The 18,072-nt window shown below is 67.0% G+C and overlaps 1 protein-coding gene across 2 annotated transcripts in view; it reads right to left on the bottom strand.

The window, feature by feature from the left end:
* The window catches only part of KIF3C (kinesin family member 3C), a 39,399-nt gene extending 29,333 nt beyond the window's left edge, over positions 1-10,066 (bottom strand). For both annotated transcript variants that reach the window (XM_075923196.1, XM_075923197.1), the window contains exon 1: positions 8,400-10,066. In XM_075923196.1, coding sequence (XP_075779311.1) covers positions 8,400-9,776 — 1,377 coding nt within the window. In that variant the 5' untranslated portion in view covers positions 9,777-10,066. The remainder of the gene's footprint in view (positions 1-8,399) is intronic.
* Positions 10,067-18,072: the final 8,006 nt, after the last annotated feature.

Genomic DNA, 18,072 nt, shown 5'->3' with positions numbered 1-18,072 from the left:
CCTCAGCGAGCCAGGCTCCTCGAGCGCCGCTGCCCATCCTGGGGGGCACTGCTTCTCGGCGGCCACACTCAGGTTAAGCCGCCTGCCCCTCTGCTTCCTGGAACCGCTTCCAGGCCTCCAGCGCCCGGCTCTCGCAAGCCCCCTTCCTTCCACTGCGCCCCGCCACTCTGCCGGATGATCCACCCATGGGTGCAGCCCATCCCACCGCTGCCACCACTGACGACGTGTTGGGGACCCCGACCCTGCACCCCCGTCCACAGCCAGAGGGACTCTCGGGCGGCCAGCAGAGAAGGTTTATTGGGTCCCAGCGACACCGCGCAGCACAGGGCCGGTGTTAGCACAGGCGCCAGGGCAGAGCCTTAGTCCTCTCGGGGGGGGGGGGGTTCACCACCTCCTCGCTCCCCTGGCCCAGCCGAGACCTCCCCAACTCCCAGGCCCAGGCCCCCGCCTGCCCGTCCGGCTGGCTGGGAACAGTCGTGGTCTCCCCAGGCGGCTAGGCCAGGGCACGTCCGCAGCGAGGCAGCCGGCCTCACACACCCCGCAGCCGGGGGGACGCAGCAGCAGACACTTGTCACGCTCCCTTCATGGATCCGTCCTCACTGGTCCGAGCACCAAACGCAACCTCAACCGGGCCCAGGCTGGGCCCCCGGGTGCCTCGTGCCATTCCCAGGGCGGGCGCCGGGCCCCCGGGTGCCTCGTGCCATTCCCAGGGCGGGCGCCGGGCCCCCGGGTGCCTCGTGCCATTCCCAGGGCGGGCGCCGGGCCCCCGGGTGCCTCGTGCCATTCCCAGGGCGGGCGCCGGGCCCCCGGGTGCCTCGTGCCATTCCCAGGGCGGGCGCCGGGCCCCCGGGTGCCTCGTGCCATTCCCAGGGCGGGCGCCGGGCCCCCGGGTGCCTCGTGCCATTCCCAGGGCGGGCGCCGGGCCCCCGGGTGCCTCGTGCCATTCCCAGGGCGGGCGCCGGGCCCCCGGGTGCCTCGTGCCATTCCCAGGGCGGGGGCCGGGCCCCCGGGTGCCTCGTGCCATTCCCAGGGCGGGCGCTCGGGTGCTTTGTGCCATTCCCAGGGCGGGCGCCGGGCCCCAGGTGCGTGGGCAGGGAACGGGCAGGGGTCCAGGCAGCTGTGAGAGGAGACGCCGCAGACAATGCTCCGTTGTGCCAGTCCCTGGCGATGGCGCAGAGCCAGGGCTATTTTCTCCCCTGCTTCCGCGCAGCTGCTGAGCCCGCGAGCGCTCCGGACGCAGAGCAGCTGCCCGGCAGGCTGGCACGGGGCGCCCGGCGGGCAGGGAACAGGGGCCCTTTGCTCTGCCCCCGCAACGCCAGGGAGCCGACCCCCCAACCCTGCACTGGTGAGCGGGCAGGCCCATTTGCTGATGGGGAAACCAAGGCACCGAGCAGCGGGAGAGCGGCCGAGTGCCACACGGAGCCCGGGGGGAACAGAACCCGAGTCCCTGTCCCGCAGTCTGGTTCACCCGTCCGCGGAGCCTGGCACAACGGGCGCAGACCCGCAGCCTTCCACCGGGGCCACCGGCACAGGGCAGCGCAAGGGCAACCGGGGGCAGGGAACGTGCCCAGAGGGGCCCTGTCTCGTACCAACTCTGCTCCCACCGGTGCCCCGTCTCCTTCGTCCTCTGCCCAGCCCGGCCCAGGGCCCCCACCCCACAGCGGCTGCACAGGGGAGCGGGGGTGGGGAGGACGAGTCGACTGTGCGATGAGCAAATGCTTATCGGATTGTCAGTCGACTGTCGATTCCCCGCCCCTCCCCCGCTGCCTCTATGAGAGAGGGGAGCAAAGGGGGAAGTGGGGTGCCGAGCTGGCGCCGCTCAGGGTCAGCCGTGCGTGGAGCCCGCGGCTGGCGGGGGACGCCCCGACTGATCCCGGGCACCACCGGGCATTTCAAATGGGAGCCTGGGTCAGTACGAGTCCCCCGCTGGCCCGGGGCTCCCTTCTGCGTGGTCTTAACGCACAAGAGCCCCCGCCGGGGACCCCGCCGCCCGCGTCAGTGGGGCCCCCAGTGCCGGGCCACTGGGGGAAAGGGCCCCCCGGGCAGGGCTCTCCCCAGTGCCGGGCCCCTGGGGGAAGGGCCCCCCGGGCAGGGCTCTCCCCAGTGCCGGGCCCCTGGGGGAAGGGCCCCCCGGGGCAGGGCTCTCCCCAGTGCCGGGCCCCTGGGGGAAAGGGCCCCCCGGGCAGGGCTCTCCCCAGTGCCGGGCCCCTGGGGGAAAGGGCCCCCCGGGCAGGGCTCTCCCCAGTGCCGGGCCCCTGGGGAAAGGGCCCCCCGGGGCAGGGCTCTCCCCAGTGCCGGGCCCCTGGGGGAAAGGGCCCCCCGGGCAGGGCTCTCCCCAGTGCCGGGCCCCTGGGGGAAAGGGCCCCCCGGGCAGGGCTCTCCCCAGTGCCGGGCCCCTGGGGAAAGGGCCCCCCGGGCAGGGCTCTCCCCAGTGCCGGGCCCCTGGGGGAAAGGGCCCCCCCGGGCAGGGCTCTCCCCAGTGCCGGGCCCCTGGGGGAAAGGGCCCCCCGGGCAGGGCTCTCCCCAGTGCCGGGCCCCTGGGGGAAAGGGCCCCCCCGGGCAGGGCTCTCCCCAGTGCCGGGCCCCTGGGGGAAAGGGCCCCCCGGGCAGGGCTCTCCCCAGTGCCGGGCCCCTGGGGGAAAGGGCCCCCCCGGGCAGGGCTCTCCCCAGTGCCGGGCTCTCCCCAGTGCCGGGCTCTCCCCAGTGCCGGGCCCCTGGGGAAGGGCCCCCAGTGCAGGGCGGGCTCTCCAGCCAGCGTGGCACGCAGCAGGAGTAAGATACAGGGGTCTCTTGCTCCCTCGTGCCGCACTGGCAGCCCCCGGGCCCTGCGGGGCTGCAGTCTGGGAGCGAGGGAACAGGGCCGCGGCGTAGGCCGAGGTCCTGGCAGGAGGGGGCCGGGAGCTGTCTAAGCCCCGAGTGCAGCACCCACCCCCCCACCCCGCTGCATCTCTGCCCGACACGGCACATGGGCCCCTTGGGGCCGGGCTAGCCTGCCGCCACACCCAGCCCGGGCTCCCAACTCCCATGGGCCACACCCAGCCCTGCCGCCACACCCAGCCCGGGCTCCCAACTCCCATGGGCCACACCCAGCCCTGCCGCCACACCCAGCCCGGGCTCCCAACTCCCATGGGCCACCCCCCACCCTGCCGCCACACCCAGCCTGGGCTCCCAACTCCCATGGGCCACCCCCCGCCCTGCCGCCACACCCAGCCCTGCCGCCACACCCAGCCCGGGCTCCCAACTCCCATGGGCCACACCCAGCCCTGCAGCCACACCCAGCCCGGGCTCCCAACTCCCATGGGCCACCCCCCACCCTGCAGCCACACCCGGCCCGGGCTCCCAACTCCCATGGGCCACACGCCGCCCTGCCGCCACACCCAGCCTGGGCTCCCAACTCCCATGGGCCACCCCCCGCCCTGCCGCCACACCCAGCCCTGCCGCCACACCCAGCCCGGGCTCCCAACTCCCATGGGCCACACCCAGCCCTGCCGCCACACCCAGCCTGGGCTCCCAACTCCCATGGGCCACACCCAGCCCTGCCGCCACACCCAGCCCGGGCTCCCAACTCCCATGGGCCACACCCAGTCCTGCCGCCACACCCAGCCCGGGCTCCCAACTCCCATGGGCCACACCCCGCCCTGCCGCCACACCCAGCCCGGGCTCCCAACTCCCATGGGCCACACCCAGCCCTGCCGCCACAGCCAGCCCGGGCTCCCAACTCCCATGGGCCACACCCAGCCCTGCCGCCACAGCCAGCCCGGGCTCCCAACTCCCATGGGCCACACCCAGCCCTGCCGCCACAGCCAGCCCGGGCTCCCAACTCCCATGGGCCACACCCAGCCCTGCCGCCACACCCAGCCCGGGCTCCCAACTCCCATGGGCCACACCCAGCCCTGCCGCCACAGCCAGCCCGGGCTCCCAACTCCCATGGGCCACACCCAGCCCTGGCGCCACAGCCAGCCCGGGCTCCCAACTCCCATGGGCCACACCCAGCCCTGCCGCCACAGCCAGCCCGGGCTCCCAACTCCCATGGGCCACACCCAGCCCTGCCGCCACACCCAGCCCGGGCTCCCAACTCCCATGGGCCACACCCAGCCCTGCCGCCACAGCCAGCCCGGGCTCCCAACTCCCATGGGCCACCCTCCGCCCTGCCGCCACACCCAGCCCGGGCTCCCAACTCCCATGGGCCACACCCAGCCCGGGCTCCCAACTCCCATGGACCACCCCCCGCCCTGCCGCCACACCCAGCCCGGGCTCCCAACTCCCATGGGCCACACCCAGCCCTGGCGTCACACCCAGCCCGGGCTCCCAACTCCCATGGGCCACACCCAGCCCTGCCGCCACACCCAGCCCGGGCTCCCAACTCCCATGGGCCACCCCCCGCCCTGCCGCCACACCCAGCCCGGGCTCCCAACTCCCATGGGCCACCCCCCGCCCTGCCGCCACACCCAGCCCGGGCTCCCAACTCCCATGGGCCACCCCCCGCCCTGCCGCCACACCCAGCCCGGGCTCCCAACTCCCATGGGCCACACCCAGCCCTGGTGCTCCGCCAGGCCCTGCCGGTTTTGGGGACGGGCTGAAGGGAACGTTTCTCAGCTGACTGCCCCCCCCAGCCCCCCCCCCCCCCCCCCGAGCCCGGCGGCTGTGGCCTTAGGGATGCAAACACACCCGGTCCCAAAGCAGCCCCCAGAGCTCACAGCCCCTCTGGCACCCCTGGGCCCTCGGCAGGGCGGCGGCGCCCAGCCACAGCCAGTCCCTGTGGCCCCCAGAGCAGCCGGGGGGCCAGCCCGCAGGTCTCCCCCCGGCCAGCGAGGACGCTTTGCCGTGGGACACGCACGGGGCCCGGGCAGAGGTCGCGCTGCACTGGAACCGCAGCAGCTGGCTCTGGGGAGGGCGTGGGGGACGGGTCCCACGCCCCACCGGGGAAAGCGGGCGGTTCCGTGGACATCAGTGAAGGGGCGGGAGCCCGGCCTCCGTCAGGCGCCAGTGTGTGGCCTGGGGGAGTGCCAGCCTCGCTCTGTGCCTCAGTTTCCCCAGTTGGCAGCCATGACACTCTGCCTGGGAGAGGCAAGTTGTACTAGGCTTGGAAAGCGCAGACCAGGGGTCCCCTCCAGTGCCCTTCCCCCGGGGGCCACACAGCGCTCCCCAGCACCCTGCAAGTGCAGCATGGGGGGGGCCTGTGCTGCCAGCCATGTGCCCCCCCCACTCTGCACAGTGCAGCATGCTGGGGGGGGGGGGACTGTGCTGCAAGCCACATGCCCCCCCCACTCTGCACAGCGCAGCATGCTGGGGGGGGGACTGTGCTGCAAGCCACATGCCCCCCCCCACTCTGCACAGTGCAGCATGCTGGGGGGGGGACTGTGCTGCAAGCCACATGCCCCCCCCCACTCTGCACAGTGCAGCATGCTGGGGGGGGAGGGGACTGTGCTGCAAGCCACATGCCCCCCCCCACTCTGCACAGTGCAGCATGCTGGGGGGGAGGGGACTGTGCTGCAAGCCACATGCCCCCCCACTCTGCACAGTGCAGCATGCCGGGGGGGAGGGGACTGTGCTGCAAGCCACATGCCCCCCCCACTCTGCACAGTGCAGCATGCTGGGGGGGGGGGACTGTGCTGCAAGCCACATGCCCCCCCCACTCTGCACAGCGCAGCATGCTGGGGGGGGAGGGGACTGTGCTGCAAGCCACATGCCCCCCCACTCTGCACAGTGCAGCATGCCGGGGGGGGAGGGGACTGTGCTGCAAGCCACATGCCCCCCCACTCTGCACAGTGCAGCATGCTGGGGGGGGAGGGGACTGTGCTGCAGGCCACATGCCCCCCCACTCTGCACAGCGCAGCATGCTGGGGGGGGAGGGGACTGTGCTGCAAGCCACATGCCCCCCCACTCTGCACAGTGCAGCATGCTGGGGGGGGAGGGGACTGTGCTGCAAGCCACATGCCCCCCACTCTGCACAGTGCAGCATGCTGGGGGGGGAGGGGACTGTGCTGCAAGCCACATGCCCCCCCACTCTGCACAGCGCAGCATGCTGGGGGGGGAGGGGACTGTGCTGCAGGCCACATGCCCCCCCACTCTGCACAGTGCAGCATGCTGGGGGGGGAGGGGACTGTGCTGCAAGCCACATGCCCCCCCCCACTCTGCACAGCGCAGCATGCTGGGGGGGGAGGGGACTGTGCTGCAAGCCACATGCCCCCCCCCACTCTGCACAGTGCAGCATGCTGGGGGGGGAGGGGACTGTGCTGCAAGCCACATGCCCCCCCCACTCTGCACAGTGCAGCATGCTGGGGGGGGAGGGGACTGTGCTGCAAGCCACATGCCCCCCCACTCTGCACAGCGCAGCATGCCGGGGGGGGAGGGGACTGTGCTGCAAGCCACATGCCCCCCCCCACTCTGCACAGCGCAGCATGCTGGGGGGGGGAGGGGACTGTGCTGCAAGCCACATGCCCCCCACTCTGCACAGTGCAGCATGCTGGGGGGGGAGGGGACTGTGCTGCAAGCCACATGCCCCCCCCCACTCTGCACAGCGCAGCATGCTGGGGGGGGGAGGGGACTGTGCTGCAAGCCACATGCCCCCCCACTCTGCACAGCGCAGCATGCTGGGGGGGGAGGGGACTGTGCTGCAAGCCACATGCCCCCCCCCACTCTGCACAGCGCAGCATGCTGGGGGGGGGAGGGGACTGTGCTGCAAGCCACATGCCCCCCACTCTGCACAGTGCAGCATGCTGGGGGGGGAGGGGACTGTGCTGCAAGCCACATGCCCCCCCCACTCTGCACAGCGCAGCATGCTGGGGGGGGAGGGGACTGTGCTGCAAGCCACATGCCCCCCCCCACTCTGCACAGCGCAGCATGCTGGGGGGGGAGGGGACTGTGCTGCAAGCCACATGCCCCCCACTCTGCACAGTGCAGCATGCTGGGGGGGGAGGGGACTGTGCTGCAAGCCACATGCCCCCCCCACTCTGCACAGCGCAGCATGCTGGGGGGGGAGGGGACTGTGCTGCAAGCCACATGCCCCCCACTCTGCACAGTGCAGCATGCTGGGGGGGAGGGGACTGTGCTGCAAGCCACATGCCCCCCACTCTGCACAGTGCAGCATGCTGGGGGGGGAGGGGACTGTGCTGCAAGCCACATGCCCCCCCCACTCTGCACAGTGCAGCATGCTGGGGGGGGAGGGGACTGTGCTGCAAGCCACATGCCCCCCACTCTGCACAGTGCAGCATGCTGGGGGGGCTGTGCCATGTGCCACGCCCCAGATCCACAGTCCCTACCACGGAGCCACAAGCTGCCTGGTCTCTGCCCCCGCGGGGCAGTCGGTGTGAGTCTCCGGCCAGGGCTGCGTAACACGAGCCGCCTCCCCCCAGGACCGTTGTGAGCTGGGGGGGCAGGAGGACACGGGGACCCCTGGGCTCCCCAGGCTGCAGCAGGGACACCGGGCCCCAGAGCCGAGCGGCAGCGCCTGGCGGCACCTCCCAGCGGGAGACAATAGGGAGGCAGAGGGCCTGGGGCTCCCACTGGCTCCGTGCCCAGCTGGGAGCTCCCCTCCCGGGGCGTCTGCAGCATCCCCGGCCCCGGCGCTGCCAGCACGTCGGCAGGAGGGAGCGGGGCCAGGACGCCTGACGGCCCTGACGAACTCAGCCCACCCTGCGCCCCCAGCCCGCCCCAGTGAGTGGGGCCACGCCAGGCAGCCAACAGCAGGGCGCTGTCCAGGGACCCACGGCAGCGCAGCACGTAAACAAGCCCAACGCTGCAGGTGCACCGCCCGGCCCGGCCCCCAGGCTCCAGCGCCCGGCCCGGCCCCCAGGCTCCAGCGCCCGGCCCGGCCCGCCCAGGGAAACAGGCCCCGCGCCTGGCCCCCAGGCTCCAGCGCCCAGCCTGGACCCCAGGCTCCAGCGCCCAGCCCGGCCCGCCCAGGGAAAAAGGCCCTGCGCCCGGCCTCCAGGCTCCAGCGCCCAGCCTGGACCCCAGGCTCCAGCGCCCGGCCCGGCCCGCCCAGGGAAAAAGGCCCTGCGCCCAGCCTCCAGGCTCCAGCGCCCAGCCTGGATCCCAGGCTCCAGCGCCCGGCCCGCCCAGGGAAACAGGCCCGGCCCCCAGGCTCCAGCGCCCGGCCCGGCCCGCCCAGGGAAAAAGGCCCTGCGCCCGGCCTCCAGGCTCCAGCGCCCAGCCTGGACCCCAGGCTCCAGCGCCCGGCCCGGCCCGCCCAGGGAAAAAGGCCCTGCGCCCGGCCTCCAGGCTCCAGCGCCCAGCCTGGATCCCAGGCTCCAGCGCCCGGCCCGCCCAGGGAAACAGGCCCGGCCCCCAGGCTCCAGCACCCGGCCCGGCCCCCAGGCTCCAGCGCCCGGCCCGGCCCCCAGGCTCCAGCGCCCGGCCCGCCCAGGGAAGCAGCCCCCCAGCACACCGACACTCACCTTGTACTTTGTGGCCAGCAGCTCGGTGGCCTCTTGCTCCCTCCTCAGCTCCTCAATCATCTTCTGCTTCTCCTCGCACACCAGGCTGTGGTCCCCCTGGATTGCCGCCTTCTCCTCCTCCAGCCGCTCCTCCTGCTCCTGCAAGTACTTCTCCAGCCCGTCCTCCGTGTCCTCGTCCCCGCCCGCCTCCGGGGCGGCCTCCCCCACCGCCACCTTCTTCCTGCGGCTGCTCCGCCTGCGCTTCCTGCCCAGCATGCCCCGGCGCTCCAGCTGGGCCTTGAGCCGGGCGATCTCCTCCTGGAACTCCCGCAGCAGCGTGTCCTTGGGGTCCTCGTTGACCCGGGGCTTGTTGCGGATGTTCTTGGCCCGGCTGGCGAAGCGCAGCGTGGACAGGCTCTCCTCGTAGCTGTGCGAGGCGGGGCCCAGGGTGGCCACCATGAGGGTCTTGGCGTTGCCGCCCAGGGAGTCCTGCAGGAGCCGGGTCAGCTTGGAGTCTCTGTAGGGCACGTGGGTGCTCTTGCCGTCCACCAGCGCCGAGATGACGTTGCCCAGCGCCGAGAGGGAGAGGTTAATCTTGGAGGCCTCCTTGGGCCGCTCCCCGGGCCCCCCCATTTTGCTCTGGCGCTCGCTGCCTGCCAAGTCCACCAGGTTGAGCTTGCCCACGCGGATGTGGTCCTCCCCGTCCGGGCCGGCCTGGCTGCACTCCACCGTGATGGCGAAGATGGCGTGGGAGCGCGAGCTGTGCTCGTTCATGTTGGTGCTGCCCACCGCCCGGGCCTGGCTGCCCAGGTTCATGACGTGCTCGATCTCCTTGACGCTCTTGGTCACGAAGGAGGAGAGGTCTTTGATGTAGACGCCCGTCTCCGGGTTCTCCTTCAGCTCCAGCTTCTTGCTCTGGTCCTTCGCCAGGAGGTCCCGGATCTCCTCCTGGTAGATCTCCAGGTAGGAGGCCCGCACCAGGTACTGCTGGTTGTGGGAGCGCGAGATGTGGGTGAAGACGTGCTCGAAGGAGCTGGGGATGACCCCGCGCTTCTCGGGGTCGGCCCAGGCCCCCTGCATGGTGTAGGTCTTGCCCGTGCCCGTCTGGCCGTAGGCGAGGATGGTGCCGTTGAAGCCCTGCAGGACGGAGTCGATCAGGGGCCGGACGCTCTCGTCGTACAGGTCGGCCTGCCTGGAGCTGGCGTCGTACACGGCGTCGAAGGTGAAGGTCTTGGCCAGCTCGCCGGGGGCGGCCCGGGGGTTGCGCAGGGTCACCTGGCCCAGCTTCACGTCCATCTCCAGGACCCTCTCGGCGCCGGCCGCCGCCTCCTTCCGGCTCATGGGGCGGCAGCGAGCCACGACCTTGAGGGCCTCGCTGGGCCGGGCTCTGCCGGCCATGGCGGGCGGGGGCCGGGGCAGGAGCGGGCGCGGGGCGGGGGCCGGGGCAGGAGCGGGCTGGGGGCGGGGGCCGGGGCAGGAGCGGGCGCGGGGGCCGGGCGGGGCGCTGCGCTGCGGCGGCTGCTGCGCTTCCCTGCCCGCCGGCTCCACCCTCCCTTTGTCAGGAGCGGACGGGACTAGGCGCAGCGCCCCCGGCCCGGCGCATCCCGCAGCCCGCAGCCCCGCTCGCTCGGTGCGCTGCGCTGCGCTGGGTGCTGCGCGCCCGGCCGGCTCGGAACGCCCTGCGCGCGGCGGGCGGGGCGGGTTGCGGGGGGCACGGACCGCCCCCCCCCCGCCCGGGCATGCCGGGAGCTGTAGTCCGGCTTTGTCCCGCCCCGCCCCGGCGCTCGGGAGGGTCCCCAAGGGGCTGGCGTGTCCCCGCCGCGAGGGACCCGCTCCAGGGTATGGGGGGAGGGGCAAGGATCCCGCTCCAGAGTATGGGGGGAGGGGCAAGGACCCCGCTCCAGGGTATGGGGGGAGGGGCAGGGGCAAGGACCCCGCTCCAGGGTATGGGGGGAGGGGCAAGGACCCCGCTCCAGGGGCATGGGGGGAGGGGCAAGGATCCCGCTCCAGGGGCATGGGGGGAGGGGCAAGGACCCCGCTCCAGAGGTATGGGGGGAGGGGCAAGGACCCCGCTCCAGGGGAATGGGGGGAGGGGCAAGGACCCCGCTCCAGGGGCATGGGGGGAGGGGCAAGGATCCCGCTCCAGGGGTATGGGGGGAGGGGCAAGGATCCCGCTCCAGGGGTATGGGGGGAGGGGCAAGGACCCCGCTCCAGGGGCATGGGGGGAGGGGCAAGGATCCCGCTCCAGGGTATGGGGGGAGGGGCAAGGACCCCGCTCCAGGGTATGGGGGGAGGGGCAGGGGCAAGGACCCCGCTCCAGGGTATGGGGGGAGGGGCAAGGATCCCGCTCCAGGGTGTGGGGGGAGGGGCAAGGACCCCGCTCCAGGGTGTGGGGGGAGGGGCAAGGACCCCGCTCCAGGGGCAGGGGGGGAGGAGCAGGGACCTCGCACACTCCAGCCCTTCGTTCCCCCATGGGCTGTGCCAAGGCCTTGCCACTCTCAGCACCTCCAGGGCGGTGGCTCGGCAGCCCCCGGCCGGTGCTCCTGGGCTCTCAGCCCGGGGGACGGGGCCCGGCTTGGGCCCCAGGCTCTGCAAGCTCTGGGCTCCCAGGGCCACCCAGCACCATGCTGGCGGGGGGCCAGGGCGCCACGTCCCAGGGAGCCAGGGTGCAGCTCTGCTCTCGCAGTTTTGGCCGGGGGGGGGGAACCCGAGCTGAGGTCCCCATGCCCGGAGCAGGAGCCCAGCCCAGACAGCCCCACACACGGGAGCCAGCGCCCTACCCTGACCCCCAGCCTCACCCCCGACTGAAGGCTGCGCCACGCCAGGCCCCACACATTTACACGGGGGGGGGGGAAGCACCCAAAGCATGGCAGCTGGGGTCCATCCCTAAGTGCCAGCCCTGGACTAGCGCCCTGGGCTCCGGTCACACAGCCCCTGCTCCTCGCTCCCTTTCAAGGGCCCTGGAGGGTCAGAGAAGCAGGGGCGCCACCGGGTGCCCCAGCCCTGCCACTGGCGGGTGCACCCTGGGGCACACGTGGGCGTCAGGCTCCACCGCAGCGTGGCTGGCGCTTGCCCACTGCTGTCCAGCGTCCGGTCTGCCCCCCGCAGGACAGAGCTCCCCTTTCGGGGCCCCCGAGCTCTGGTTTCCACACTGGATGCTCCTTTTTTAAGACTTCTGAGCACAAGCTCTGCCCCTCGCCACTCTCAGCTGCTGGAAGGTGCTTCCGCCTCGGGCAGGGCGCCAGAGCCATCTTCTGCCAGCTCGCCTGGGTCCCGGCTCTGCAGCCCGTGTTCTCCCCGCGGACGTCCGCCACCCCCGGCTGGATGGCGAGCGGCAGGGCAGAAGGCGGGTGCCGTGCAGCAGGGGTACGGCACCCCCCTCGGGTGTCCAGCCACAACTTTCAGTGCCACCTTTCTGAACGCCCATCGTCAGCGTGGGAGCCTGGCCTCTGGCGGGGGCAGAGCTGGTGGTAAATTCCTGGCAGCGCCGCCTACCCGCGTGCCCCGTCGCCGTTCCCCCCGAATGTAAACGCCGGTTTGGCTTGGATTGGGCCCCCTTGTCCGTGATCGGCAAAGGCCCCCAGGAGCCGCAGCGCTTTGCCGAACATGCGAGCGCTGCGTGGTCAGCGGGCGCGCTCTGCTGCTGACACAGCGAAGGCCTCGTGCGGGGGCGGAGGCTTTGTGTTCACAGGCCTGTTTGCACCGTCGGCTCTTAGCAGCAGGCCGGCGTTGGACCTGTGTGGCACAGACACGCCTGGAGCGACGGGCTGCAAGGGAGGTGGGGGTGTAGGCGCCCGAGTGCAGGCGTGCGACAAACCCCCAGGGCTGGAAGTTACACGCTCCCACTGAAGAGACCAGGGCTCGACTGCGGGGAACTGACCGTCCTTCTTCTTGGGCTTCTCATTGGCGAGGCAGCGGGGATCGGGGGCGCTCTTGCAGTCCCCGTGCTCACTCTGGGTGCGTGTTCACTGTGGCACGTGATGCCAGTGCCCTGTTCTGTAGTGACTCTGTGTGCGTGTGTCTGTGCGTGCGCCTCATAGAACCCCAGGAATGGAAGAGACCTCAGGAGGCATCGAGTCCAGCCCCTGCCCAAAGCCGGACCAGCCCCAATTCAATCAGCCCAGCCAGGCTTGGTCCAGCCAGGACTTAAACACCCCTAAGGATGGAGACTCCACCCCCTCCCCTGTTACCAGATTTGCCCAATACTCTGGGGTATGCTCATTTATCAGGGTTACCCTTATGGGACTGGGGGAAGGTTAACAGTTCTATCAGTGTGCTGTTGGTGCTTACTGGGGCTCTCATATGGAGCTGAATTCTCCCTGCTGCCAATTCCCCCTCCCACTGGAGCTCTCCTGCAGGAACTAGGTTCCTCAGGATGGGGTTCTTCCCACCTTAGCAACACACACAGACACTCACACACACTAGTCAGAGCACGTCTGAGAGGACTGGGTACTCAGCACTCACAAGCTGACCCCCTCCTATGTCCCTGGACTCAGCTGGCTGGGTTTCACAGCAATGCCACACTGCACCCTCATGTGCCTTTGGACTCCATGGGCTGGATTAAACAGCACTTTAAGCTGCCATCCTCATAAGCCCCCAGGTTCAGCACCCCCTATCCCCACTTTCACACCACAGTCATTCACTGGTAAACCACACGATGAGCAAACCCCACAGGATTTTGGGCACTACAGGGATCTTTTGCTTGGGTACAAGAAGCGTTGTTGCAGAGCGAATGGGGAAGTCAAAACCACACCCCTTAAGGAAGAGTGAGCAAAAGAGAAAGAAAGAGAGAGAAGCAACCAGCTTAACAATGAAAGTGATTTATTTCTGAGTAGTGAATAGATATCAAACAGTTACAATATTAAATCTAACAATTACAATATTAAATCTAAATTGAAGCTGCTTACAAATGTTAGGTAACCATATAACAGTTTACACAGGGCAGGGTCAGGAGGCTATGCTCAGAGAGATAGTTGAGAGAGAGAGAGAGAAAGAGAGAGAGAGAGAGACCTCACCACTCCACGGAGCTTGCACTGATCGGGGTTCCCAGATGATGATGGTAGCCGGGGGTCCAGAGGGCAGGAGAAAAGCAGGACAGAGCCCCCAGCACGATCAGACAGGAGATGAAGAAGTCTCAATGGAACTGATGCAGTTTAAGTCCAGGTATCAGAACAGTTTTCTTGGGACAAGGACAGGAGTTTTTATAGGGATAGTTCAAAGAGAAAGAGGAGAGACAATAGAGACTGATCACCCCTGGTTATGGGGGATGTTCCTTGAACGAGCTCACAATGCAACTAGGCAGTTTCAGTATTTTAGATGTCAATAGGATCGTTACTAGAATTGGTCTGATAATGACTAATTTGGGTGTGAGCAGGCCTAGGTTCATTAGCATCTGGAGCAGGGATTTCCCATCAGGCAGTGCTTCTCTGCTTTCGGTGTCCCATAGTTCAGTGCGGTTCCTGCCTTGGAAGAGCTGCTCTCCATTCTGTATGCTAATGAGATGTCCCTCTGTTCCATCTTTAATGCAAATGAGGCTGGGGTGTTTCCTTAATTGTATCACCCTTGTCTGAAGCAGTTTAGGTGTGTCTTCCCTGGCCTTTTCTTTGCTTTGTCTTTGATTCTAGCAGAGGCCTGAGGGAGGGGGATGGTTTTCCATGAATGTCACTCCCTGACTCCCCAAGAGCACAAGGCTGACAGGCGACCATGTTCTGGTTCCCCAAGAATCACAGAGGTGGTGGGTAACACCCCAGGGAACCCAGCACAGGGCTTCCCCACCCGCCTAGGGAAATCGTTTTTCCTAATATCCAACCTGGACCTTCCCCACTGCAACTAGACCCATTGCTCCTTGTTCTGCTTCTGCTACCACTGAGAACAGCCTCTCTCCATCCTCTTTGGAACCTCCCTTCAGGAAGTTGAAGGCTGCTCTCAAATCCCCCCTCACTCTTCGCTTCTGCAGACTAAACAGACCCAAATCCCTCAGCCTCTCCTCATAGGTCATGTGCTCCAGGCCCCTAATCATTTTGGTTGCCTCCGCTGGACCCTCTCCAATGCGTCCACATCCTTTTTGTAGTGGGGGCCCCAGAACTGGACACAACACTCCAGATGTGGCCTCACCAGAGCCGAATAAAGGGGAATGATGACATCTCTGGATCTGCTGGCAATGCTCCTCCTAATGCACCTAATATGCCATTAGCCTTCTTGGCTACAAGGGCGCCCTGGTGACTCATATCCAGCTTCTCATCCACTGTAACCCCCAGGTCCTTTTCTGCAGAACTGCTACTTAGCCAGTCGGTCCCAGCCTGTACCAATTCTTGGGATTCTTCCGTCCCAAGGGCAGGACTCTGCACTTGTCCTTGTTGAACCTCATCAGGTTTCTTTTGGCTCAAGTCTCTAACCCGTCTAGGTCCCTCTGGACCCTCTCCCTGCCCTCCAGCGTATCTACCTCTCCCCCAGCTTAGTGTCATGTGCAAACTTGCTGAGGGTGCAATCCATCCCCTCAGCCAGGTCACTAATAAAGATATTGAACAAAACCAGCCCTGGAACCGAGCCTTGGGGCACTCCACTAGAAACCGACCACCATCCTGACATCGAGCCATTGATCACTACCCGCTGGGCCCGGCCTTCTAGCCAGCTTCCTATCCATCCTACTGTCCATTATCCAATCCAGACTCCCTTAGCTTGTGGGCAAGAGTACTGTGGGAGGCCGTATCCAAAGCTTTGCTAAAGTCGAGGTAGATCACATCAGTTTCCCAGAGGTGCACCCTGCCCTATGGGGGAGGCGGGGCACCACTCACGGGGCAGCAGGCACGGTCCCTCACCGAACAGTGAACCAGGGGACAGCAGAGAACACCTGGGGCAGGGAATCTGAACAAAGCGGGAGTGGCTGCCTGGGGAGCTGGGGCTGGTGGCAGGGAGGGGAGTTTAGTTTTCGACTGTGTCCCTGTCCATTGGAAACCCGCCTGTTCTCGCCGCCGGCTGAGAGTCCCATCGGGCTGCAGGCGGGAGGCAGGGACCGGAGGCGCCCCCACACGCCGTGACAGTAGGTCACAGGGCCCCTCACTCCCCTGGGCAGTCCCAAAGTCCTGGCCATGCTCCGGGAGGGGGGAGCTGAGAAGATGGGGGTGCCTTACCCATAGAGAAAGTTGGTTCAGGAAACCTCCCCGGCAACCAACCAGCTGCCCCCCCACCCAGACTCTCCCGTAACAATGAACTCCATAGCACCCCCCCCGCACTCCTCTGTAACAATGAACTCCACAGGAACCCCCCCAGCACTCCACTGTAACAATGAACTCCACAGGAACCCCCCCAGCACTCCTCTGTAACAATGAACTCCACAGCAACCCCCCCAGCACTCCTCTGTAACAATGAACTCCACAGCAACCCCCCCAGCACTCCTCTGTAACAATGAACTCCACAGCAACCCCCCCCCCGCACTCCTCTGTAACAATGAACTCCACAGCAACCCCCCCAGCACTCCCCTGTAACAATGAACTCCACAGCAACCCCCCCAGCACTCCCCTGTAACAATGAACTCCACAGCAACCCCCCCCGCACTCCCCTGTAACAATGAACTCCACAGCACCCCCCCAGCACTCCCCTGTAACAATGAACTCCACAGCAACCCCCCCAGCACTCCTCTGTAACAATGAACTCCACAGCACCCCCCCAGCACTCCCCTGTAACAATGAACTCCACAGCACCCCCCCAGCACTCCCCTGTAACAATGAACTCCACAGCAACCCCCCCAGCACTCCCCTGTAACAATGAACTCCACAGCAACCCCCCCAGCACTCCTCTGTAACAATGAACTCCACAGCAACCCCCCAGCACTCCTCTGTAACAATGAACTCCACAGGAACCCCCCCAGCACTCCCCTGTAACAATGAACTCCACAGCAACCCCCCAGCACTCCTCTGTAACAATGAACTCCACAGCAACCCCCCAGCACTCCCCTGTAACAATGAACTCCACGGCAACCCCCCCAGCACTCCCCTGTAACAATGAACTCCACGGCAACCCCCGCAGCACTCCTCTGTAACAATGAACTCCACAGCAACCCCCCCAGCACTCCCCTGTAACAATGAACTCCACAGCAACCCCCCCCGCACTCCCCTGTAACAATGAACTCCACAGCACACCCCCAGCACTCCCCTGTAACAATGAACTCCACAGCAACCCCCCCAGCACTCCTCTGTAACAATGAACTCCACAGCAACCCCCCCCCCGCACTCCCCTGTAACAATGAACTCCACAGCAACCCCCCCAGCACTCCCCTGTAACAATGAACTCCACGGCAACCCCCCCAGCACTCCTCTGTAACAATGAACTCCACGGCAACCCCCCCAGCACTCCTCTGTAACAATGAACTCCACGGCAACCCCCCCCCCCGCACTCCCCTGTAACAATGAACTCCACAGCAACCCCCCCGCACTCCCCTGTAACAATGAACTCCACAGCACCCCCCCAGCACTCCCCTGTAACAATGAACTCCACAGCACCCCCCCCAGCACTCCCCTGTAACAATGAACTCCACAGCAACCCCCCCAGCACTCCTCTGTAACAATGAACTCCACAACAACCCCCCCAGCACTCCTCTGTAACAATGAACTCCACAGCAACCCCCCCAGCACTCCTCTGTAACAATGAACTCCACAGCAACCCCCCCCAGCACTCCTCTGTAACAATGAACTCCACAGCACCCCCCCAGCACTCCTCTGTAACAATGAACGCCACAGCAACCCCCCCCGCACTCCCCTGTAACAATGAACTCCACAGCAACCCCCCCCCGCACTCCCCTGTAACAATGAACTCCACAGCAACCCCCCCCGCACTCCTCTGTAACAATGAACTCCACAGCAACCCCCCCCAGCACTCCCCTGTAACAATGAACTCCACAACAACCCCCCCAGCACTCCCCTGTAACAATGAACTCCACAGCAACCCCCCCAGCACTCCTCTGTAACAATGAACTCCACAGCAACCCCCCCCGCACTCCTCTGTAACAATGAACTCCACAACAACCCCCCCAGCACTCCCCTGTAACAATGAACTCCACAACAACCCCCCCAGCACTCCCCTGTAACAATGAACTCCACAGCAACCCCCCCAGCACTCCTCTGTAACAATGAACTCCACAGCAACCCCCCCCGCACTCCTCTGTAACAATGAACTCCACAGCAACCCCCCCAGCACTCCCCTGTAACAATGAACTCCACAGCAACCCCCCCAGCACTCCCCTGTAACAATGAACTCCACAGCAACCCCCCCAGCGCTACCCTGTAACAATGAACTCCACAGCACCCCCCCAGCACTCCTCTGTAACAATGAACTCCACAGCAACCCCCCCCAGCACTCCTCTGTAACAATGAACTCCACAGCAACCCCCCCAGCACTCCCCTGTAACAATGAACTCCACAACACCCCCCCAGCACTCCTCTGTAACAATGAACTCCACAGCAACCCCCCCCAGCACTCCCCTGTAACAATGAACTCCACAGCAACCCCCCCAGCACTCCCCTGTAACAATGAACTCCACAGCAACCCCCCCCAGCACTCTCCTGTAACAATGAACACCACAGCACCCCCCCAGCACTCCTCTGTAACAATGAACTCCACAGCAACCCCCCCCAGCACTCCCCTGTAACAATGAACTCCACAGCAACCCCCCCAGCACTCCCCTGTAACAATGAACTCC

Source organism: Pelodiscus sinensis, chromosome 3 (assembly GCF_049634645.1).
Source record: "Pelodiscus sinensis isolate JC-2024 chromosome 3, ASM4963464v1, whole genome shotgun sequence".
Classification (NCBI taxonomy): domain Eukaryota; kingdom Metazoa; phylum Chordata; order Testudines; family Trionychidae; genus Pelodiscus; species Pelodiscus sinensis.
The sequence above is the reverse complement of the archived record's forward strand: the minus strand, read 5'-3'. Positions and strand labels throughout refer to the sequence as shown.